The 24,430-nt window shown below is 43.8% G+C and overlaps 2 protein-coding genes across 5 annotated transcripts in view; one reads left to right on the plus strand and one right to left on the minus strand.

Annotated features, from left to right (window-relative positions):
• Positions 1–3,572: 3,572 nt before the first annotated feature.
• MEST (mesoderm specific transcript) lies at positions 3,573–22,425 on the plus strand. 3 transcript variants are annotated; one of them, XM_069541023.1, is made up of 12 exons: positions 3,573–3,646; positions 12,435–12,589; positions 14,674–14,753; positions 15,162–15,239; positions 15,363–15,499; positions 15,652–15,710; positions 16,806–16,846; positions 17,385–17,455; positions 17,707–17,808; positions 19,178–19,254; positions 20,423–20,486; positions 21,406–22,425. In XM_069541023.1, exons 2-12 carry the CDS (start codon positions 12,436–12,438, stop codon positions 21,521–21,523), a joined length of 981 nt encoding a protein of 326 aa, XP_069397124.1. In that variant the 5' UTR covers positions 3,573–3,646; position 12,435; the 3' UTR covers positions 21,524–22,425. The 3 variants fall into 3 exon arrangements, with proteins under 3 accessions (XP_069397124.1, XP_059876883.1, XP_059876882.1); XM_060020900.1 differs by lacking the exon at positions 21,406–22,425 and adding an exon at positions 21,050–21,359; XM_060020899.1 differs by lacking the exons at positions 3,573–3,646; positions 21,406–22,425 and adding exons at positions 7,215–7,304; positions 21,050–21,359.
• Positions 22,426–22,446: 21 nt separating this feature from the next.
• The window catches only part of COPG2 (COPI coat complex subunit gamma 2), a 130,008-nt gene continuing 128,024 nt past the window's right edge, over positions 22,447–24,430 (minus strand). For both annotated transcript variants that reach the window (XM_060020897.1, XM_060020898.1), the window contains exons 22-24: positions 24,103–24,241; positions 23,709–23,807; positions 22,447–23,231 (exon numbers count right to left, since the gene is read on the minus strand). In XM_060020897.1, the coding sequence (XP_059876880.1) occupies positions 23,101–23,231; positions 23,709–23,807; positions 24,103–24,241 (369 nt within the window). In that variant the 3' untranslated portion in view covers positions 22,447–23,100. The remainder of the gene's footprint in view (positions 23,232–23,708; positions 23,808–24,102; positions 24,242–24,430) is intronic.

Consider the following 24,430-nt stretch of genomic DNA (forward strand, 5'->3'; position numbering starts at 1 on the left):
TTAAGTCATAAATGTCATGTTTGCTTACAGATCAGAAGTGGAAAGTAAATACTAAAAGCACGCCTCCAGCTACCCCCACAAGTGCCTGCAGCTCTCCTCACTCGCATTTAGGGACCAGGCCAAGTAACAGCTGGGGGAACTGAAGGGTGTGAGACTAGAGAGTAAAGGGCCCTTTCTACGGGCATTCACATTTAAATTTAAAACAGAAAAGCGCAATAAACGAATCTCCCTGTAGACCAGATTTGCCCCTAAGCTGCCGCTTTGCCACATCTGGATGTTTCCAGGGATTTCTAATACATATGTAAATATATTAATATTGTAAATATCAACATATTTAGTTATATGATACATACAGATTTTTATACAAGTAGGATTATAATATACACACTCTTTTGAACCTTGCATTTTCGTGTACATTGAAAAGCTTTACACGTTAGGCAGCCTCATAACCAGCACCTTATAGATGGATATTTAGCTTGTTTTCAGTTAAAAAGATTCTTTTTCCAAATAATGCAGCATTGTTCATCCTTGGACACATGTCAGGGAGTATACACACAGAATAAATTTGGCCAAGTGGAATTGCCGGATCAATTTTAATAGCTATTGCCAAAATGCCCTCCAAAAAAGTTGTATCTATTCAATTCTACCAACAGTGTTCCTCTGTTTAACGTTTAACTTCGTTTCTGTATGTGTCTCATTAGTTATTCCCATCAGAATAGCTGGCCTCATTTCACTGGTCTGGAGTGAACTACCCACAGAAAGTTTCTTTACTCTGTTTATTGAAGAACAGGAGGAACATAAATATGTTTTGCCTACATGTAAAGTTAATGGCCTGTGGTAAAGAATGTAGACTTTTAAGCAGCCTTCCATGTCGTTTGGCTTGGGAAACACTGAGTTAGTGTGCTAGACACCTGGCATGGGTTTGGAGGAAAAAGGTGGGCCTTCTTGGGCAGTGCCTGCCAAGTTGGATGATGGCCTCTGCCCTTCCCTCCTGATCAAGGCACACATCACTAAGTCTGTGCCCATCTGTTTCTCCTCTGCTAGGGAGGGGCTGGAGCCTGGGGGATGGGAATGTGTTTTCCCCTTCTGGAGTCCTGATTATCCCAGCTGGACTTCTGGGTGGGGCCGGAACTTCCCTTGAGTACTTGGTCACCCCTTCATAAGCTTCAGTCACTTATTCTCCCCTCCTCCATACTTTCATGTCATCTGGGTAAAAGTCTTGCTCTTTTGCCCAGTGGCTAAGGTCCCATTGCTGGGCCAGAAGCAAAAGAATGCTTGGAATAGTAAGGAAACTTTAAACTTTAGAGTTTCTAAGAAACAGAGCTTTCAGAAGTAAAAGATCTGCCAACAAATAAAACGTTTCTGCAGAAGTTAGGTGGTGTTGCTCTGGTTCCAGCAACTTACTCCTTTCTCAGTCATATGGCCTCTGGGTGCCATCTTGTTCCCTGCCCCTCTTCCTATTCCCTGGAAGATCCTCACCCCCGCCTCCTCTGGGAACTCCCAACAGACCTTTGTTCATAGCTGTATTATTCACTCATCAGCTTATGTGTTTGTCTTTACCACTGAATTGGGAGCTACTGAAGTTCTTAACAACAGCAACAGTAATAGCAATAGTAATGATATGGTGCTTTCTCTGTGCCAGAAACTCTTCTCTTTACACACATTAACTCGTTTAGACTCCATACGTCCCTCATGATATCTTGGTATCCCCATCTTTGGCAAGTTTTTGAACATTCTATGGTGACTCTTTCCATTTATCAATAGATCTCTCTTCTCCCACTTATCCAGAAGGAGATTTTTTTAAAAAAAATCTACTTATTAATGGTTTACAATACATCAGTCCCTTAGCAAAAAAATTCATAACATTCATATCATAAGAAAAAATTATACAGAATAATAGCAGGATTGTTTCCTTATTTAGCTTGACGTCAAGGCTATTTATTTGGCCTTCGATACCATTAGTTTAAAGTAGAACACTCTATTTCCATCTACTAGAGTAGAACAGCTGTGTGTTTTTCCTTTAAAAAATAAACTCTGTAATACTTTTCAAAGATGATCTGTGATTTTTCATATATCATTTAATTCTACAAACCTTTTTGATGAATAGATAAACATGAGTAGACATATCTGCGTTCAGATCCTGGCTCCACAACTTACCACCTCTGCATCCTTGGGCAAGCTCCTTCATCTTTCAAAGCCTCAGCTTTCTCATCCGTAAAATTAGGATAATAATAGTTCTTTTATAGCATTATCATCAGAATTAAATGATATAATGTACATAAGGAGTTTAGCACAGTGTCTGGCACATAGTGATCAACAAGGGACAGAGATAGCACAGAGGGAGTGATATTTCTGTAGGAAGGCTTCAGGGAAGGCTTTCAAGAGCATGTGACAACTAAGGTGAATTTTGAGTAATGAAGTTTTTAGGTAGCCTAAGTGGGGACGAATGTATTTGGCAGGGGAAAGATGTGTAAAGGCATGGAGAATGGAAACCACACAGTGTTTTGGGAGGAACTACAATTAGCAACATTAAGTCAGATTATGAAGTTTGGGAGAGGTGCAGGTGGTAAGAGAGAAGATTCTAGAGGAAGGGAAGGTCCAGATTTGGAAGTGTTTTGCATGACCAGTTAAAGAGCTTGAATTTAGCATTGGGAATAGGAGTTAGTACAGAGTTTGAAGACAGAAAGAGATGCGATTTGATTTGCATTTTAGAAAAATCACTTTGGGCAGGTGTGTGAATGATGAATTAGAAAGGTGTGATCATGGAGACCTGGAAACCAATTAGGAGGCAGTAGTCCAAGTGAGAGATAATGAGGCCTGAACAAGGGGAAACTGTTGGGAATGGAGGGAAGCAAGATGAATCCAAGATACTTGGGAAGTAAGATGAAGAGCAGGGGGAAGGAGAGAACTTGCTGGGATTTGTACCCAAGGCTGCTTGGCTTTTTAGCTTCATTCCATTACGCCACAGGTATTGGTAATTGAGTGTAGTAGACTGGAGTGGCTAATGATGCCATTAACCACAACAGAGAATAAAGAAAGTAGCACACGTTCTGGGGAAGGGGGGTGGTTAGTTTGTAGTGGAGGAAGGGTAATGAATTTAACTTAGTCCTTGTGGAGTATAAGACGTGTGTAGGCCATTCATGTGAAGAGGAACAGAAGGCAGTCAAATATATGGATCTAGAGTTTGGAGTAGAGGGAAGGGCTGGAGATATAGATTTGGGAGTCTTTAGGGTAACTATGAAGTTAGGGAAATGGTTGAGATATGGAAGCCTCGCCAAAGATCTCGACATAGTTAATAACTATCTTTGGCCTTCAGTTTTACCATGTAAATGTACTCAGATTGGGCCCTATAAAAGTTTATTCGTTTATTCAGCCTCTTATTCAATGCACAGCCTGCCGTTTCATACCCTTCGCAATAGGTGGCGCTGACGCCCGGCAGGGAGAAGGCGGCAGCATAGGTTGGGCTCGGGGGCGATGGGCCGGTGCGCGGAGGTGGCGACGCTCTAGCCCAGAACCGGGTATTCGGTGGCTTGGCTGGGTCTTCCCTGGGACTGGGGTCAGGCGGAGAAGCTCTGGCCGCGGGAAGCGCATGCGCAACCGGGTCCCCAAACATGGAGTCTTGTAGCCCAGGTCTTACCTGAATCAGGTAGGAAACAGGCGGGGAAGGAGTGACCCTCCACCTTTAGCCTCCTAGCCCAGCGGATGACTGGGCATGGGCACACTCGGGGTATGTGGCTAGTGTGCGTGGACTACACCAATCCTGGGGCCAAGCTTTGAGTGATAGTGGCCCGGGAGGCCGTGAGGACCGGCTGGGGCGTGCCGGATTACGCGGAGGTTGGTGGGTGGCCGCACGAGGTGTGCGCTTCACTCGAGGGCCACGCGGGCGAGGTGCTCGGTCATCGTCTCCTAGAACCTCGCGGTCGGACGAGAACACAGAAGTCCCCTAACCCTCGCCCAAGGCTTGACTCCCCACAGAGCGTTTAGTCAGTCAGTCGGCTTGACCATCCCTCCAGGAAATCGGGTCTCGAGTTCCCGGGAGGCTGCGCCTTCCCGCTTCGGGACCTCATTGGTGGTTGGGAAGGTCGCAGCCACGCGGGCCTGGGCGAATGTTGGGGGCACGGGGACGCGGCCACTCGGCGCCGGTGGGGAGGGGGTGTAGTTTTCGCTGGGAGTTGGAGCAGCGAGTGCGGGGCTGTGCAGAGCGAGTGCTTAGTAACCGGCTGGGGACCAAGCGCTGCGGTAGTAGCGGGGGTGGGGGCCCTGGAGGGCACGGTGGGGGAGGACAGCTGAAGGTTTGCGGCGGTGATAGCAATCGAGGAAAAGCAAAACACCTGCTTCTGGGTTGACTCATCCAGGCTGGGGGGATAATTTAATGTGGAATGTAGTTTTAAAAAAAAATGAATTGTGTGCCGTAGCCCTTTCTTCCCCAGGCAGCTAGGAAATTGCTTGTCCGTCCGAAAGAAAGCTGTTTTCCTTAGAGGACTGTGATGAACATCAGATGAGATAATATACATGAAAGGGTAAAGAGCTATAAAAATGCAAGATATGATTTTATTTCAAATCCTTCAACCTATTTATGTGTGAGTGTATAAGATGTATTCCAGGTGTGGAACAGCAGAATAGTACCAGACTTGGGATTATGGGATGTGCCCAGTAATGCAAAGGGTGTGTAAAGATACTTTAGGGGTGCTCAGTAATACTGTAATCTCTAGAAACAGTCTCTTAGGTTTATCTTATCTGGTTAATGGGTTATCCAGCTCCCTTGCTTCTCTCCTCTCCCACTTATCTTTTGAACTTTTTTCAGCCAAAGATTTTTACCCAAAAACGAGCCTGAAGAGGAAGGAAGACACCAGTCGCCTTTTGGATATATGGGTTAAATTTGATTGAGAGGGAGGTTGATGTGATTGTATGCATAATTTCTTCAATTTGTCTTGCCCTCAGCATGAAATAGCATGTTGTACAAAGAGCTCTGGGTTGAGGGACACCCAGGAAAGATCTTGTTGTGGATCTGACCTTTCAGGGAGGGGTCACCCTGGCCAAGTTCCAGTGCCTCTCTGAGCCTTAGTTTCTGTCAGATGGGAAAAGACCTTAAAGGTCATTCATGCATTTATCCAGACCTTGCATACCTGCCGCAGGGCTACCCAACCCCTAGAGACAGCGAACTTGTCACGTCCCCAAATGGCTGAGCTACCCAGTCTCTAGACAACCCTGTTGGAAAATTCTTTATGTTGAATTGACATCTGTTTCTCTACAATTTGCACTCATTGGAGCCATACAGAATAAAATGTCTAATGCTGCTTCCACAAATATTTGAGGACTGCTAACACATTTCCCTTCTTCCACTCACTCCACAAGGGTTCTTTTCTTCCAACTAAACATGCCCGGTTATTTTAAACAGGGAGGCAGTGTGGGGTAGTGGAAAGAACGCCAGCTTTGGAGCCAGACGCATCTGCGCTCAGTTCCCAGTCCCTTCACATACTAACAGTGCTCTGAGCTGCTGTATCTTTCTCTGAAATATACGGATGAAAGTACTCATCTAGCGAGTTATTATGAGAATTAGGGATAAATTGGGTGAAGATCCATGCTATAGTAGGAGCTTAAAATATGACAGCTGTTACACCTTCAGTGACATAATTTGCAATGCATTTTAGTCGGTCTTCTCTGAACAAATTCCTGTTTATGTGTCTCTTAATATCTGCTGTGCAGAACAAAATAAAACACTTTCTCACTAGCAGAATAGAGCAGGATTAGCTCATTCTGGGTGCTTCTCTAATTACAGTCTACAGTCTACAGTGGTTTTTTTTTTGGAGCCATATCACATTGACTCACTGACAACTAAAATCCTGACTCGCTTTATGTGCTGCTGTTCAGTCAAGTTTCCCCCATCTTGGACTTCTTTAGCTTATTTGAATCGATAATTATGGCTCTTGCAAGTGGCAGCCCCAGTTCTGTCCTGTTGTCTCCATAAATATCCTTGTTGTCATATTATGGGTCTCAAACTGGGGTTCAAAAAAAAATGATTATTGAACCCACAGTACCAGCCCTGCTGATCTCACCACTGTTGCACATCAGCAAGCTAATAAATGCTGAGCTTTCTACCCTCATCTTTGCACAAATCTGAGGTCTTTTTATGTGGGACTGTCTGAGAATTGGAATGTGACAGGAATGTATGATAAGCTACGGGTTGAGGGAATGCTGCTGCCTGTGATGTCGGTCAAGTGTGGTGTTTGTATCCAAGAAATGAAAGGGTGCACTGAGAACCAGCCAGAGGCAGGCTGTGGATTTATGTACGGCTACATGTTTTCTCAGGCACTCCAAATGTTTTATACCTTGGGCCAGATTCTCCCCTGGTGGAGGAAGCTTCTCTCTGTAAGTCAGGCACGGTTAAAAAACTCATTAACTGTTTGGCTTCTGGGGCATTCTCTAGCATTCTCTCCCGGCTTTAGCCAAGCTGATCTCTGTTAGTATCCTCTGCGTTTTCCAGACTCCTTGCCTCTGTGCTGGGAGGTTCTTCCAAACAGGAATGCTTCCTTCGCCTAAACGAGTTACGGGTTTGAAGTCCTTCTCAACCTTGAGCCCTCCTTTTCCAAGGAGGTTTTTCCTAGCACTCTGTCCGGGAGGGTTTGTCTTGAGCATCAGACTTAGAATTCCCGTTGTCTTCAAGTGCTTCCCTTGGTCCCCTCTGCCGCCCCCCACCCCCCAGCAGTCTCTGCTCCTGTCTACCTACTTGTTCCATGTGGTTGGACATGTTCCATGGCTTTCAGAATAAGATCCTTTGTGAGCACTCAGTCCATTAAATACAAAATTGCCTTCATCTCGGATGCTGGTGCTTCTGGTATGGTGAGAATGAAAGTGCGGAATTGTTTGTAGGACTTATAGGTTCCATTGACAGTAAATACGAAAAACTATAATGCCAAGTTTGTTATATATTGTTGTCTTAGTTAAAATAGGAAAGTCTTTATTCTGTTGAAAGGACCGATTTAAATTTTGTTGAGTAATTATTTCAGTCCTTAAAAGGTGGTGGTTCGTTAAAATAGGTAATCTTCCACTTGTTAAGGGGAGTAATTTAAATTTCATTAAGTAACCAATTAAGGCCACAGAGGGTTTAAATCCATCGGTGGCTCCTCATTTTCTTCGGGACAAATTGTAAACTCCTTAGGTTGAAATACTCTTTCTAGCCTAATTTTTTGTCTACCAGCGCCACGGCCCAAAGGACTTGGAGTTTTCCCCAAAGGCTGTGCGGTCCTGCGCCTCCGGTGCTTTGCGAATGCCGTCCCCTCTGGTTGGAATGCTCTTTGTCTCTGGTAAATGTCTATTCATCATTCAAGACAACCCTTTCCCCCCTCCCCTTAATTACTTCCTCCCCTGTGCGCCCTCAAATTCTTGTACTTATTCATGCAGTATTTATTAGGAGTCTGCTTTGTGGCCAGCGCCGTGGCAGGCTCTGGGGATACAAAAGGTGAATAATACTTGGGCTCGGGCTTTGAGGGGCTTGCATGTTAGGGGGAGGGGGCCAACCTGTCACAAAACGCTGATAGGAAATTAAAGGGAAAATTTAAGCACCGTCAGTTCTTGTGTGTCATCCTCACCGGATGGACAGCAGCTCGCTTTGGGGGCAGGGGCCATTCCTCCTTCGTCTTTACACCCCTGGCTCTTAGCGCTCTGGAGGTGCTAAATTAAGCATTGGTTTCATGAACCTCGGAATCGACACCAGTAGAGGTGTACCCTAGACTGCGCCACACGTTTTGGTGACACGCTCATAGATGGCGGTTTCTCCTATGTCTGACTGGTGGCCCTCAGCTCCCTGGCACACTGTGAGGTACCGGGTGGGCTCGGCTGGCCCGGCCTTTCGCCCAGATGTTCGGAATCATGCTCGCCCGCGCTCTGGGCAGTTGAGTGGCGGGGAGGCCTGGGCGGGCACGAGTGGAATAGAGGCCTGCAGCGCCCCTGCTGGAGGGAGCCGGCACCGCTCGGGCCGCCTGGCTCGCTCGCAGCCCACGCGTTTGTCAGGAATTCAATTTACAGCCAGAAAACGAACAGACACTGATTCTCTACACTTTTCTCTTCAAAGGTGTGATAGATGTCTTTTAAAGGATTGTGGATGAGGAAAAAAATCCTTCCCTCTTTTCTGTACCACTGGGGCCCTCGCATTGTGATTCAGTCTTAAATAAATGCATAAACAAAGGGAGCTTTAGTCTCATAATTCGGCCGATCATTCTTTCCGCCACAGGACGGGCTAATGCCGGGAGTGGGTGCCGCGGGAGGGCTGCGGCGGGCCTCCGGCACGCCGACCACGTCGCGCTGCCGCAGAGGAAACGTGCCCAGCGCCGCGGCGGTGGCTGACCGAGAGAGCCCAGACTTGCCCCAAGTTTTGCCCCGTTTTTTGCTCTCGAGCGGTCGTCCCTTGAATCAGCCGATTAGCTCTGCAGTAGCCCAGCCGAGCTTGTCGTTCCCTAGCCACTCGGTTGTGCCCCTGGTGGGTACCTGTAGTTAGGGACCTAGGAGGTGTTGGGCGTTCAGGGACCGCTGCTTTGGCCCGGGCACTCGAGCGGTTCAGAGCCCCCGCCTCAGCGCGGATCGCGAGCGGGATGTGAGCTGGCGCCACAGCGGAAGCCCTGGTCCCACTGCATCTGAGGTCGAGTGGCCACCTCTGGGGCTGGGGTGGGGGGCCTATGGGTGGTCTCGGGGGAGGTGATGGAGTCTCAGGAAGTCTGTCGTGTCTTCCTGTAGTGTTAACTCGCCAGAGGAGGATTTTTGCTACAGAACCTGTGGTTCAGGGTAGGGGGCCGTGAGGGAGCAGCGGGGTGCTGGTGGGGGTCAATACCCCTGAAGGTGCCCTCCGAAGCAGCTGCTGTAGGAGGGGCGCCCCATCCTTGCGCCCTCAGCGGGGCTGCGGGGAAGGGGGTGGCTTCGGCGGGAGGGGCACTGCAGCGCGGTGGGCGGGCCAGGGGCGGGGCGCGGGTGGGCTCTAAAAGTCGGTGCCCACTCACTCTGCGCTGCCGCGGCCACCAGCACATCCCGGCGCATCACGGCGGGCGGCGCCTCCTCTGCGGCAACCGCGCCTTGCGCATTGCCGCAGCGCACGCCCCGGTGGCCGCTCGCTGCTTGCCGCGGCCGCGCCGCCCTCGCGGGCTGTGGGCTGCGCCCAGCTGCCGGCCGACCCTGCACCGCTGCGGGCGCTGCGGCGCGCCCTTTGCTCAGGGCCGGTGTGCAGGCGGCATGGGATAAGACGCCACCATGGTGCGCCGAGATCGCCTCCGCAGGTGGGTGCGTGGTGGGAGAGGGGGTGGGGGGAGCGTGTGTGACTGGCTTGCAGACGTCGTCCCCAAATGGGGTGCGGGCCAGCGGGTGGGACTTTGTCCGTCCGAGCTGGGGCTGCCAGAGCGCGACTCCCGCAGTAGAGGGAAAATCTCCGGAGGGTGAGGGGGGCATGCATTCCCGTCCTCTGAGCCCGTTCTACCTGCTTGGAAGAGGATGTCTCGCCTGCACACAGTAGAATGTTCAGAACGCCTGATCTCCCTGATTTAGGATTTCTAGACCCTGGTATCTCTCTGATGCAATTTAGAATTTCTAGACCCTGGCGTCACCCCGTGCGGTTTAGAATTTCTAGACCCTGGTAGCGCCTTGGAGTGACTTAGGATTTTTAGACCCTGGTGTTACTCTGATATGGTTTACAATTTTTTTTAGACCTCGGCATCACCCTGGCATGATTGAGGATTTTTAGACCCCGGCATCGCCTTGGTGCGATTGACGGTTTTTAGATCCTGGTGTCACCCTTGCGCGATTGAGGATTTTTAGATCCCAGTACCCCCTAGGTGTGAATTAGTGTGTCTAGACCCGGTTTCACTTTGACGCGATTTAAGATTTTTAGACTCCGGTAACGCCTTGGCGCGATTAGGGTTTTTATATCCCAGCATCGCCTTGGCGCGGTTTAGGGTTTCTAGATCTGGATTTTGCCTTGGCGTGAATTAGGATTTTAACATCCGAATATCACCCTGACACGATTTAGGGTTTCTAGACCCCTGCATCGCCCTGGCACGATTTAGAATTTTGAGACCCCGGTATTGCACTGCGGTGATTTAGGATTTGAAGACCCTGGTGTCGCCGTGGCGTGAGTTACCGCATAGGTGTGACTAGAACTGGCAGTGTCTTATCACCGAGGCGTAAGTATTTTTGAGATTTCAGTAACAGGAAGCCAAGTGAGAATGATGTGACCAAACTCATAATATTACACATGAATTATTTGCATTGGTTTACAAAATAGTTCATAGTCTCACCGCGATGCTGTGAAGTGGGCAGGTTTGGTGGTATTAAATGTGTGTATTTTTCCTATTTACAAGATGAAGAAATAAAGGCTCGGAAAGGTTCATTAATTTCTGGAAGGTTTGTTACTGGGGTTTGCTGAATTTGTACTCTTGATTCTTGGCTCATCAAAGAATGGAGATTTGGGTCAAAAAATGTTTAATCTATTTTGCCTACTGACTGCCTGATTGCTTACGTACTAAAAATCCTAAAATGTTGTTGGGGGCATTTTTACTGAAGTAATTAAGACAGAAAGCGGCTTTCTGAGGGGTTGCCTCTTCGCTTTCTTAGCGTAAAAGAGAAGGAAGAGGTGCGGGGTGAGGGTGTCCCGAGCGGAGAGTGTCAGTCCTTTCCCTCACCGCCCCGCATGGTGGTCGGCGGCGGGGCGGGGGAGCCTCTCCTGCTCAGCTCCTCTCGTATGCCCTCCCCGGCTCTCTGCTGAGTCACTGCAGATACTCGGCTGCTGGAACCCGTCAATGAATGAGATGAGAAGTATGGGGATCAGGAGTGATGAAATGCGCAGGTGAAAATGTATAAGCTTAAGTCCAGGACAGGTAGCGCTTAGAAATTATCATCTAAACCTGATACTTTTTGTCATCTCACCTTTTCAGGAGATAATGGGATGTAGCCTACTACTACTGTGGGGGGTGGATATTGCGATATAATGGTCATGTTCCGGGCATTTTTTCTAATCATTTCTTAATCTTTAATCTTTCTACCTTGGAAGGTAGAACCAAATCACTGGGTCTGTTTTATGGATATGCACTTCAGAGGGGGGAAGAAAAAAAAGACCGCCCTGGTGACACCTGAAAAATAGTCAAAAGAGCTGAGATTCTCTGTGGATGTGAAACTACAGGCTCTTATTTTTTGAAAAAAACTCTAAAATAAATAAATATCTTGTGAGTTGGATTAGTTTGTCAGAGATTGTGGCCAGATTACAGGTAATATGGTAGAAGGATACAGGCACAAAGACATTTCCACCAGGGCTTTCACAATTAATTCCCCTTATTTATAGTTCTGTGTTCTTGACAATTCTTATTTTAGTTTTAGACGGTATTTCCATTCTGGCTGTTTTTAAGAGAATTTCCATTCTACTGATGGTTCTTTCCCTGGTGGCCATCAGGAGTCATAAGCTAGAAACAGAGGGAACTGTTTCTAATTCCTGTTTAGCACTTCTTGTCATTGTGGATGAATTGATCTGGACCTTCGAAGTCCTGGGCATGGGAAAGTTGGGTGTGCAAATCAGTGCTTTCCTCCCCAAAACAAAATCAGTTCTCAGATGCTCTGCTCCTCTTTTTGGGGGGATGGGAAGGAAGGGGCATCCTAAGAAATTAAATAAATGGGGGAGCTTCCTCAAGAGTCTGCTAAGAAAAGCAGAAATATAATCTGCTGCCCTGACCTCTCAAGAGATTAGATATTCAGGGTCATGATAAAGCTGCTTACGTTGGAATATACAGGGCACCTATCTTCTTACTTTCACAGACTCTTTACCCTGAGCAGTTTCTCAGCACAAATCCAGATAGTAGTAGCAAACTGGGCTTCACTGGAGTCAGAGGGTTGATAAATATTAGAAAATCAAGAGCAGCTCTCTGCTTTAGGACATGTGATGTTCCTACTTTTTTTTTTTAAAACAAACATTAGTTTTATATATATATATATATATATGTAAAACATTTTACCGGTGCGGGGCTGGTGGGTAGATGGTAGAGCTTTTAGAGTAAATATGAAGGGAACCCTCCCTCCCCCCAGGAAGCCTTGATAAAAGACAATGAAGTTACTTAAGTAATTTATCTTCCTTTTACTTTATATAAAACCTCTACAGCAGGTCTTGGGAAGAGCACAAGGGAGGGGCTGTGGGGTTAAAGTGGGATGAAGTTGAGGGGGAAGATTACATATGAAAATAGTATATTTTTTTCCTTAAAATTAGAATGATGAGCAAATATGGTGATTGCCATAGCAGGCAGAGTACACTTACATTCTTGGTAAATTTTCTGCCACGGTTGACATGGAGGACAGGGTAGTCCCCACATGGTACAGAAATTCCCCACCCTGTTTTACCAGTTTGGGGCTTGTGTTAGAATCATGTACAATGTCACCCAACTGCTTACCCCGGGTTTCTGATTTCCCTACAGGATGAGGGAGTGGTGGGTCCAGGTGGGGCTGTTGGCTGTGCCCCTGCTTGCAGCCTATCTGCACATCCCGCCCCCCCAGCTTTCCCCTGCTCTTCACTCATGGAAGTCATCAGGCAAATTTTTTACCTACAAGGGACTGCGTATCTTCTACCAAGGTAAGAACAGGGCTCTTGAAACACTCTGCACGTAGAGGTCCCGTGGGTCCCTCTGAGGTACTTATTTTGCGTCCATTGGTCTCTGTTGCCCCTCAGTGATGGAGGGGAAAACCCTCTTTTTCTGTGTAGTGTCCATTTGAAGGAATGGACTAATTCCCCTCATTAATTTGATAGCAGGGAAACTCAAAGAAAATTGCTGGGAGGGTGAGGGTGGTGGAATGGAGATTCCAATGTCCATAGACTGACTTGTTAGTATAATTTATTTATTTTTTCTGATTTTGACTTTTTTTTTAACATCTTTATTGGAGTATAATTGCTTTACAGTGGTGTGTTAGTTTCTGCTGTATAACAAAGTGAATCAGCTATACATATACGTATATCCCCATTATCTCCTCCCTCTTGCGTCTCCCTCCCACCCTCCCTATCCCACCCCTCTAGGTGGTCACAAAGCACTGAGCTGATCTCCCTGTGCTATGCAGCTGCTTCCCACTAGCTATCTATTTTACATTTGGTAGTGTATATGTGACCAGTATAATTTACTTTGTAGCCTGATTTGCAGTGATAGATAGTACTGGCTTTCTTTTGTGAGCGCCCCTAGTGTCAGATAATATAAACAACATCCATAGATACAGCTGCCATTGGTTCTGTTCCCCCCATCCCTGATTTCATTTTATTGTTTCTATAAAGATTATTTGTTATATGTATAACTAAATGTGATTTAAGTCTTATACCTTTGTCTAAGTTAATTTGCTAATAATTATTATGACTGCTACTTACCAATTAATTACCTTATGCTAGGCATTGAATTATGTTTTCAACCTTCATAATTTCGTTTAATCTTTACAACAGTACTTGGAAAGGTGCTGTTCACCTCATTTTATAGGTAAAGGGAATGAGAAACAAGATTGGAAAAGACTGCTTTTGGGCGGGGGTCAAGAGCAATAACGAAAAATGTTTGTCATAAACCGTTTTTCATTATTGCTCCTGACCTCCTCTCATTCGCTATATTCAACTAAAAGTAAGTATATAATTTTCTTTATGTTGGTCACTTAGGTTGTTTCTAGTTTTCCAATGTTTTAAATAATGTTAAAGGGAAATCTCCATGTATGTGTTAATTTTTTCCTTATTTTTTCAAATAGTACTTCGTGTAAATGAAATGATTTATTTGCATGGATTCTCAAGAATAAGACTCCTAGGCTAAAGTATATACAATTTTTCATTGCTTCTAACTAAATTATTTTTGTAAACCTTATTATCAAATTCTCATGCCAGTGGCAGTATATGAATCTATCAGTTTTAATCTAATACTATTTTTTATTAGCAAGGCTACTTACCGTTTAAATATTTGGCTAATTTAAAAGATGTTTATACATTAAAAAATGTTCATGTTTATTAGCCTTTTCTTATAGTTGCTAGAATTTTGCAATAGTTGAGCATTATGCTTTTAATATTCAGTTGAGTCTCCTCTGCGGGAAATAAAATTGTTGGACAAATGGCATAAACTGAGGCACCCACTGGGTTGAAGAAGGGAATTTTTGTGAGGCCATTAATAATCAGGTACAAAGAACTTGTAGTTATTAAGTTGTGACTGTATACTTTTAACTGTGAAGCTTTACTTTTTACTGTGGAAAAGCAATTTACATATTAATGACACAGAATAAAGGGAGAAATGAGGAAATACTTCTTAAAAATCTAGGTGAAAGTAAGCAGTCTGCCGTCAAGTATTTTCATATAAAGTGAGCTATTTACGTTTATAAAAAATTGAAGTATAGTTGATCTACAATATTATATTAGTTCAGGTGTAAAACATTAGTGATTCAATATTTTAATAGATTATACTCCATTTAAAGTTATTATAAAATATTGGCTATATTTACAATTTTTAAATATACAGAATAAAAGAAAACATATCAAATGGCTATTCTTACGTAAAGCAATAAGCTTGCATTTTTAAAAAAATCTGTTATTTTAATTTCATTAATTTGGTCAAGGTTTCTTGTCCTTTATACCAGATTATTTCGTTTTTTCATATCTTCAGGGTTATTTTCTTAGGGCGTCGGCCTAACTGCTCTCTCTCTTCCCAGACTCTGTGGGTGTGGTTGGAAGTCCAGAGATAGTTGTGCTTTTACACGGCTTTCCAACATCCAGCTATGACTGGTACAAGGTAAGGAAATCAGACTTCTGGATCCTACTATGCCTTTAAAAATCCAAAATCGAGGATTTTGTTGTCAGCACTGGAAGACTTGCATATTTGAGTTGCTTAATAAAATAGGATTAAATGTAGAACTGTTGCTCATTTACTGTAAGGGAGTAAAAAAGTCTTTGGCAATCTGGGAGCGATCATTGCCAAGTTAAAAAATGTTGGAGTTCCTCCCTCAATGGAGATTAATTATAAGGAATAAAGCACTTTCCAGGAGGATCATTTGTGGGCCTGTGGTGGTTTCATAAGATTTTCCCTTTATCGAAGTCTGTTTATTAAGCTGAGATAGGGATGAAACTCCTTTGCTGCTGTAGGTTGGAGAAGAGGAGGGGCAGGATTAGAAAGACCAAACCATCCCTTTCCTTCTTGTAGATTTGGGAAGGTCTGACCCTCAGGTTTCATCGAGTGATTGCCCTTGATTTCCTAGGCTTTGGCTTCAGTGACAAACCGGTAAGCAGCATCTAGATGGGGCAGTGTTGCGGGATGGGGGTAGGCAAGGATGGAGGGGTCAGGCTGGCAGACACACCTGCACCCTTGACTTCACCCTGTGTATCTGGGCTCTCCTTTCCCTAGAGACCACATCACTATTCCATATTCGAGCAGGCCAGCATTGTGGAAGCTCTTTTGCGGCATCTGGGGCTCCAGAACCGTAGGATCAACCTGTTGTCTCACGACTATGGGGATATCGTTGCTCAGGAGCTGCTCTATAGGTCAGTGAAGCCATGACTTGTGTACGATTCACAGGTTTCACTCGTTTAAGATGAGAGAAGTACATTGTTCTGGGTTCTTTCTGGCCCTTTTCCCTCTTGGGAGTTTGTCTTCAGCTGCTCAGTAAGCTATGTGTTTCCCTCCCCACCTCTAGGTTCAAGCAGAATCGATCTGGTCGGCTTACCATCAAGAGTCTCTGTCTGTCGAATGGAGGTAACTGCCTTGGAGGCGGGTGGAAAGTGAGGTGTAGCCTAGAGGGCCACATTTAGATACGGCAGTGACGTCTAAATGGTAGCCTGATGGTACTGCAAACAGACCCAAGCAAAGTAGTGGATCTTTACCTCTTTCATGCCATGAACCACTTTGTGGCCTGATGAGATTTACTGACGCTTTCTCAGAGTAATATTTTTAAATACAGAAAATAAAGTAAGATTACAAAGGAAACTGATTATCTTGACGTAAGTTAATAGAAAGCTGTGTTATAGTAAGATGTGCTTTTTAAAATGTATTTAATGCATTTTCCAGCAAGATCTTGTGGTGTGTCTGGTAACAACTGTGATTAGAAGTAGTGGGGAGTGCAGATGATATTTCGCAATCTCTGCAACAACTGCAGTGGGTTCTGCAGACATTTGAGATGAAGCCACAGGTGCTTCTACTACTACTGTGGTTTGTGTCATAAACTCTCAATTCACAGTAGTGCCAAGTTTCAGTTGGAAATTAGCGAGCCCTTGATTAGACCTTTTGGAGATGTTTCTTGTTCTTTGCCTGCCATTGAGCCTGGCTTGTAAATCCATGAATATCCAGGTGCCCCCCGAACACCTTAGAATACCTTAAGGGCAGATTGGGAGAGGAGTCTGTTTGTCCCTTTATCAGTAATGCTCATGGCTTTCTCCCGTTGACTCTGGAAAAAAATGGAAACGGAAAAGCTCTAGGTGTTTTGAAGCATCTACACTTCTGAAAAATCTCTGGTTTCCTTTGCAGCCCGAATAGTTAACAACATTGTGTATTCTGAGGAATGGGTGGAAACGCTAAGGGGAGCCAGAGTCTAGTCATCAGCAGTGTGGATGACCATGACATATTTTTCCCTTCTCTCTACAGTGGGGAAAGTGATCCCAGTGGGATAGAGTTTGACCTGATAAACACAGAATTCCCTGGATAAATAATAAATGACAGTACTAAGTTTTTATTTGTAGTTTGGTTTTTGGCAGTAAAAGCCCTCAACTAATAGGGTGAATTGTCTCCGATAATGGGCCTATGTTTGGCCTAAGATTGTTGGTAAATAACTACCCTAAGTCTCTTCTCCTACAGGTATATTTCCTGAGACTCACCGTCCTCTCCTTCTCCAAAAGGTTGGTTACTCCACTGACTAGATCTTTAGTTTTTAAGGTTTATACTGATATAAATAATGCTGGTATCTTTATAACGGCCATACCTGCTCTCAAGGGCTGTAGTTAAAATCTGTTTCATCATGAACTCATGTTAATGAAGTTAATTTTTTCCTTAATAAAGGAAAAATAAAGCAGTAGAAGTGACCCCTAGATAAATAAAGGCTTATTTCTGAGAATGAGAGCAACAAATATTTGGAGAAGTACAGCTATCTAAAGAGTTGTGTCATTAGCATGATGTTTGAACAAACTGGGATCCTAGTCTAAAGTTGAATATATCAGTTAAAAGTCTTCGGGATTTAGGGAAGCGTAGAATGTAATCTTAAAGGGAATTAGAAATAGATTTGTTTTCTATGGGAGAAGAATGTGGGTAAGCAAAACAAGAAACTAAAAGCCAGTAGATTTGGCTAAAGTCCTTTTTTAGTTCCTAGTATAAAACCTTTTATCCTGGATAGTTGTTTTCTTTCTTTGGACTCTTCGATTTTTACTTTCACACCTATAGCTTCTCAAAGATGGAGGCATGCTGTCACCCATCCTCACGCGACTGATGAACTTCTTCGTATTCTCTCGAGGGTAAGTCATTGTCAAACACTGATTCACTTCAGCATGGGAGCAATGTAGTGAAAAGTTGCTGCCATTAAAGTTCTGGGCCAAATCTCAGGGTTTGACCCTTTAAAGTAAAGGTGTTGACCACTGCCAGGCAAGTAGTAGAAGGAATTCATAAACCAGTCAAGGGTCAGACATACATGACCTGAGGTTCCAATCATACTTGATGTACTGAGTTCTTCTCACACTTACCTTTCTGCTTTTTTGGACTCGTTCAGTCTCACCCCGGTCTTTGGGCCATACACCCGACCCTCTGAGAGTGAACTGTGGGACATGTGGGCAGGGATACGCAACAATGACGGGAACTTGGTTATTGACAGGTAAGAAATAACCCTTTGCTTTGGTTTCCAGAGACACTTCTTTTGGGAAGTGGGGAAAGATGTGGGATTGTGTGTTCTGTTCCTTGCTTTCATAACCACAAGGAGAGTGGTTATGACCTATGAGGCAAACCAAAAAGTCATGCTCTGTACTTTCTAAGAAGAAAGAAATTGAGAATAGAGTGAGCTCTGAGCCTAAGCCATTTGGCACCATAAGTTTGGATAAACAGCTGCAAATTCTAATGCTAATTTAGTCTGTAACTGACTGACTGGCAAATCGTCTTTGGACCTTTTGTCAATAGTAAATGTTTCAAAATGTCTAATCATAATTCTGAAAGGTGCTTAATGCCTCTCTCAAAGTACAGATTGTTTCCTTTTTCATATCTTTTCTGTAGCAACAGGGACTGAGAAGGGAGGTTTCTCTGTCTTGTACAAAGAATCCCCATGCCTTGGTTCAAATGAGAATGTAGCCACTTTCGCAGAGGGACCTAGAGATAGTGTATCCAGAACTACTTGGGGTAAAAGGCCCTGTCTCTTTGCCAGCTGGGTCAGTGTAGCTTCCAGTGTGTTAACTGGTGGCTCTGCTGGGAACTGTGAGGTCGAGGGAGCCATTGCTCCCTAAGGAATGGGACCCTTGAAGATTCATTTTAATATAAAAAACTGAAAAACAAAGCCCTCTTGTAAAATTCCCTTGTGCTTTCAAGAAACTAAATACCATTTCTAAGAGGTGATATTTGAAGTTCACAAAAATAATTGTCCTGGAGTTGGCAGGCAGAATAATTAGAATACATGAATTTGAGTTCTAAAATGCAGCTGTGACATCTTACACTGTAGGATGAGGACTCTGCCTCCATTTTATCTGTGGTCAGATGAAATGCAGAGGTTGAAGCTTTGTGCTCATGAACTTCTACACAGAATTTTAGAAGTAGATACCAATTTAGAGATCATGTAGTTCAGTCTCTTGAAGATGAGGAAAGATGTGTGTGTTAGCAACAACTTTTGAGTCACAGAGCTTGTTAGTGGTGAAGCCAAAATCAGAACTCTAGACCCAGACTTTAGTCACATGCAATCCAAAGTAACTTCCAGCCTTCCTAGATTTCATTCCCTGCTTAATAAACACAAAGAACCATTAATTCTAACATCGATAGTAGGCGTGATCACTGCCATAGCTACATGGTGGTTAACTCTAGAGGGTAACGGAAACGGGTAAATTTAAGTGGGCCATTCCCAGGAATGCCAAGTTGCTTCTGGATTAAGAAAACATTGATCGTGTTCAGTAGGTTGTGTTCCTTGTGGTTCCTGTCAGGCCTTTGCATCCCCATAGCAAAAAAAAGTTTCTTGTTTTACTCTTGCTGACTTATCTGTCCTATAGTCTCTTGCAGTACATCAATCAAAGGAAGAAGTTTAGAAGACGCTGGGTGGGAGCTCTTGCCTCTGTATCTATTCCCAGTGAGTATTTCTATATTAACTCTTTTTTCTTTTTTTAAATAAAGTTTATCTTGGGCTGCGTTGGGTCTTAGTTGTAGCACACGGGCTTCTCGTTGCAGAGCACTGGCTCTAGGCATGCAGGCTTCAGTAGTTGTGGCACAAGGGCTCAGTAGTTGTGGCTTGCGGGCTCTAGAGCGCAGGCTCACTAGTTGTGGCGCACGGGCTTAGTTGCTCTGCAGCATGTGGGATCTTCCTGCACCAGGGCTCCAACCCGTGTCCCCTGCATTGGCAGGCGGATTCTTAACCACTGCGCCACCAGAGAAGTCCCTCTATATTACCTCTTGATAGGAAAACTGAGGGACTACGGGTTAAATAACTGCCGGACTTAGCAAAGATACAAGATAACTAGCTAAATTTGAATTTCAGATAAACAACAAACAAACACCTACTTAGGATAAGTATAGGCTATGCAGTATTTGAGATATACTAAAAAAAAAAAGTCATTATCTGAAGTTCAGATGTAACTGGCCATCCTTTATTTAATCTGGCAGCCAGTGACATGTGTTGAAGAGAAGTATATAAAACATTGAGATCCTGTTGGAAAGGGAGTTGGTGTCTCTGTCAGGAGTGAGAGTTAGACCAGTTTCTGTGCTGTGCATTGTCAGTAGCTGCCACATTCAATGCTGAATTGCTGGGACAGCAGGCTGTTTAGATTACTAATAAAGAGGCTATAGGTGGTCTCTGCTTATTTCTCTCTTCATTCTTATGGATTTAAAAAAGAAATTCAGTGCACTATCTCACACAGAGTATTTAGTGCTCAGGCTATCACTGGTTGATTTCAAATGTCAAGGGTCAACTGTAACTGAAGAGAGAGACTTAAAGAATGACAGTCTTCTGGATTTATAGAAATGGAATGTTGGAAGTGGGGCTTATTCCTTTTGGTCCAGGACACGGAAGAGATGAAGGGACTGAATGGTTGTTTACAGGAGAAAAGGTCTCAAATGGACTGATTTTTAGGCTTGTTCCCATATGTTCCTTGTAACCTACTTATTGAAAGAAGCTAGGTTTTCTATTATAAAAGAAATTTAAAGAAAAAAAATTTTGTTTTTGAGGGGTAGTTAATTTTACAGTGGGACTAGGAAAATGGATGTGAGAGCTATTAATAATTCCTTCCTCTTCCCTTTCCTAGTTCATTTTATCTATGGGCCACTGGATCCAGTGAATCCCTATCCAGAGTTTTTGGAGCTGTACAGGTGAGTCTCCCTCAGGGGTCTTTGTTTTCTTAGTACCGCATCCTGACAGTGGTGAACAGGATTGTCTGTTGAGGCAATCTAGCCTCTGTCTCTGACCTCACTGGCTGTTCATCTAGGAAACACATAATAGAGGATGAAATGGGGAATCTTACTCTCACGTAATGTAAAGCTCAAGAAATTCAGTTATACATTCTCTTGGTTTATACAGTCTGTTTTCACTATCATGGTTACTACATGTTCCGAGATGTACAGGTAAGAAACAGCTATCACGTGAACCAAGGAATGGAAGTGGATATATTTTAAGAAGCGTTTGTTTTAGTCTGATTGTAAAGCCAACTCATTGGCCTCAGCTGAGGAGACTGCATGGGGAGAAGGAACTGTGGGAAAGTGCCTTCGCAGGTTGTTCTCCTCTCTAGGTATTTATTTGGAAGGTGTCGGAATATGAGAGCTTGATTATGTCACATAAAAATGTTCCATACCTTCACATGGCCTAGTAGAAACAACCCAGTAGTAAATAGCTTACATTTAATTTTAAACAAAAATACCCTCTCTCATCTCCTCAGGTTAAGCAAGGTCTTTTGTTATCTTTACTTGGACAGTGAATTGCTGAATGGCCCACTTCTCCAAGGAGCTGGAAGTCATCCCGCTCTGACATGTGTTGTATATGTGTTATATTTTCACGTTGTTGTCTGTTGGAATATGAGCATTTAAAAACTAGTCTGTATACATCATAAATGGAATTGGCAAGTTTACCTGCCTAAGATAGATATAATTCCAAAGTAGAAGGTGAATAAGCTCTTTGTTGGTTCCTTCCAGTGTGGTATGTCCACAGGGGCGTTTACTAGGGCTGCCCACTGGCTTACATCCCTCCCCCTCCCTCCAGCCTCAAGTTCACCTACATGCTGTTCTCTTCCACTAGGAAAACGCTGCCGCGGTCCACAGTGTCGATTCTGGATGACCACATTAGCCACTATCCACAGCTAGAGGATCCCATGGGCTTCTTGAATGCATATATGGGCTTCATCAACTCCTTCTGAGCTGGAAAGAGTAGCTTCCCTGTATTACCTCCCCTATTCCCTTATCTGTTGTGTATTCCCCTTAGCAAGAAACGCCCAAAAGAGGTCCTGGCCACCAAACACTATTCTCTCACAAAAGTCCACCTGACTCACACTGGTGAACAGCATATAGTAAAAAGCCAGCAGAAGCTCTAAGGGTGACCTTCTAATAGTCCACCCCCCATTCCTTTGACATCTGATCAAGTGTATGGACTTGCCTTTGTGTTATTAGGAAATTCTGATGGGCACTACTACTCACTGATGCAGAAAGACAGACAGACAGACATTCTTTTGCATAAAAGTCTTTGAAACACTTCTATGGACTTTTCTGAAATATTTAGAAATGCTAATTTCTGGCCCTGGTTGGAATTATCTAAAGGTGCCACCTTCACCTCGCCTTGAATGGCTTTAATTCTCTAAGTGGCACAGCTTCAAGTGAGAATGAGTCTCCCTTGTCATACCTTTGGATTTAGTTTCATTAGCTGCTTCTAACTGTAGTCATTTTGTTAGACTTTGGTTTCAGTAACGCAGTATTCTAAGTATACTTTAAGACTATGATTTACCTACACGTATTATGTATGTATTTTATAAGGACACTAAACCAGCAGACAGTTACTCTAGCAGAGTAGTTTAACCTTATTAAACATGTTTCATTTCTGAGTAAATTGAAGTAAAGCCAAGCTATTTACAGAATTTCCTAAAATCACAGAACATTAAGGACAGTAGTCTCTGTGCCAGAGATTTACTGTTATTTGCTGTTAGAACTGGTCTTTCCAGCTAATAACAGTCGGACTCGTCATACCTCAGTGCTTAGAAGCATGTCCCTCCTGAGCCAGAGTGGAGAGGAGGGGATCGTTGTACAGTCCAAGTTACCAGGCTGAATATATACTGATTGCTTAACTTCTCGTTGGTTGTCCCAGAGAGGGTTCCTCATGTAGCTCAGCAATTCCTGTACTTTACAGACGGGAAAGTTCTAGAAACTTTAAGAACAAAGTCTGAAAGTTCTATGAGCAAATGGTGCTGAATACTTTTTTTTTTAAGCCACAGTTTCATTGTCTTAGTTAAAACAGGATTATTAAGTGGTGATTTTAAATTCTTTTTTTTTTATTAGCAACTTCAAGTATAACAACTGGAATAAGTGTTTATTTTCTATTAATAAAAATGAATTTTGACAAAAGTGGACTCTGGCTCCCGCTCCCCCACCACCCCTCTGGGATAAAAGCTTTCCAACATTGCCAGGAGCTTTCAGATACACAGTGAATTAAAGAATTTAATGAAGTTAGGCAGCTGGGGCATAGGATAGTATTTGATTTTCAAGATCACCCAAAGCTGTACTACCATACCAAAGCTGACCAAGTGTAATAAAAAGAAAAAGGAACAACAAAAAGACATGCACAAGGACAGACATCTGCTTGATCTGCTGGCTCAGGGCCAAACATTTAATTTGCTTTTCTGAAGTCATTCATTTTTGAAAGTATGATTCTGGGAAATTCATGCCAATAGCCTGAAAGCCCACTGACAGTGAAGGGTACATCAACTTCATCTCACCCAGTAAAAACTTATCCAACAGAAGCCAAGATAACATCTACAGGTGTTCCCTCTTTGCTTCTGACAGTCACCTGCATGGTTACCCCATCTGCTAAGGCCAGCCTGGACCTCACCAATAAATCATAGCCACCTCTGTATACACCTGAGAGGAAAAAAGTGAGGAAAACCATGTTAAGAACTCAAAACAAGCTCTGAATAATGAAATTGATCGTGCTCTGCCTGCATTTCCTTTCTATTATTTTAGTTTAGCTTTTCTAGAGATTTGTGCTTATGGTGGGAATTGAATCCTACATACAAATTCTAAATAATCTTTTATATTCCCATAATACCAGGTACATAGAAGGTATTCAATAATATTGATATGGAGTACTTAAGCGGGGGGCACTGGTATCTGTAGAAGAGATTTAAGTGTCTTGGGCCAAATATACATCTTAAATAGCATCTAAGAATAGCATGCAAATTAAACAGCTAAAACAAATTATTCATTTTGATGGGGCTTCAAGTTGTAACTCATATAATGGGATAATGGGACAGTAGCAGGGCATGAGATGCCCATGCACATCCCTTCCTATCAAATTTTGCAACAAAATACAGGAGAAATCTGGTGAAAGTTTCTTACCTGCCAGATAGAGGGAATGGGAATTCTTGTTCTCAGGTACTTTGTCTGACCTCTCACATGGCTGCATGCCCAGAAATGTGATGATGTTGTTGACAGCTTCTGTGTTGAGAAGATTGATGCAACCGTATGAGAAAAGGTCAGCGTAGGGATCTGCCTCTGCACTAGCTGGTGCTGGGAGTTGGGGGTGCACAGGGTTGGTGGTGGTGTGTGGAGGGAGGCTACTGGACTGGAAATGGGTTGACTCTGTTAGATGATGAAGACAGCGTTCTGGCCTTTTAAAGTGAAATAGTTTACGGAGTTTTTAAAGAAAAGGGAGTCCTTTTGGAGTAACAAATATGCCTATTAGGTGTTAGACTGCTATCAGGCAATATACTGATAGCAAAATTGTTCTCACCTTCAAGAGTTTTGGTAGAACTGAGGGCAAAGGTCTCCTCTTTCTCAAAGGTGTCGCCTACCTCTTCCCAGGCAGCAGCAAAGTTAGGCTTCATTACCTTCTGAATGTGGTCAGACACAGTCACTTCAAGATCTTCTAGCTAGTGGGTTAACAAACAGGGGTCAGAAAATGAGTCCTCTCAGTTCAGTACGAAGGTAGAAGAGATTAGTTCATTTGGTTTTATCATTCTGTGTTATAGCCTTTGCAGGAGCCTAGGAAAAACTCTACTACCAAGCTAGTTTGAAGTTCTGTAGTCTGGATAAGTCTAACAAGGTGGGCCCTAGCAAAG

The sequence above is a fragment of the Delphinus delphis genome, chromosome 9 (assembly GCF_949987515.2).
Source record: "Delphinus delphis chromosome 9, mDelDel1.2, whole genome shotgun sequence".
NCBI classification, from domain to species: Eukaryota; Metazoa; Chordata; class Mammalia; order Artiodactyla; family Delphinidae; genus Delphinus; species Delphinus delphis.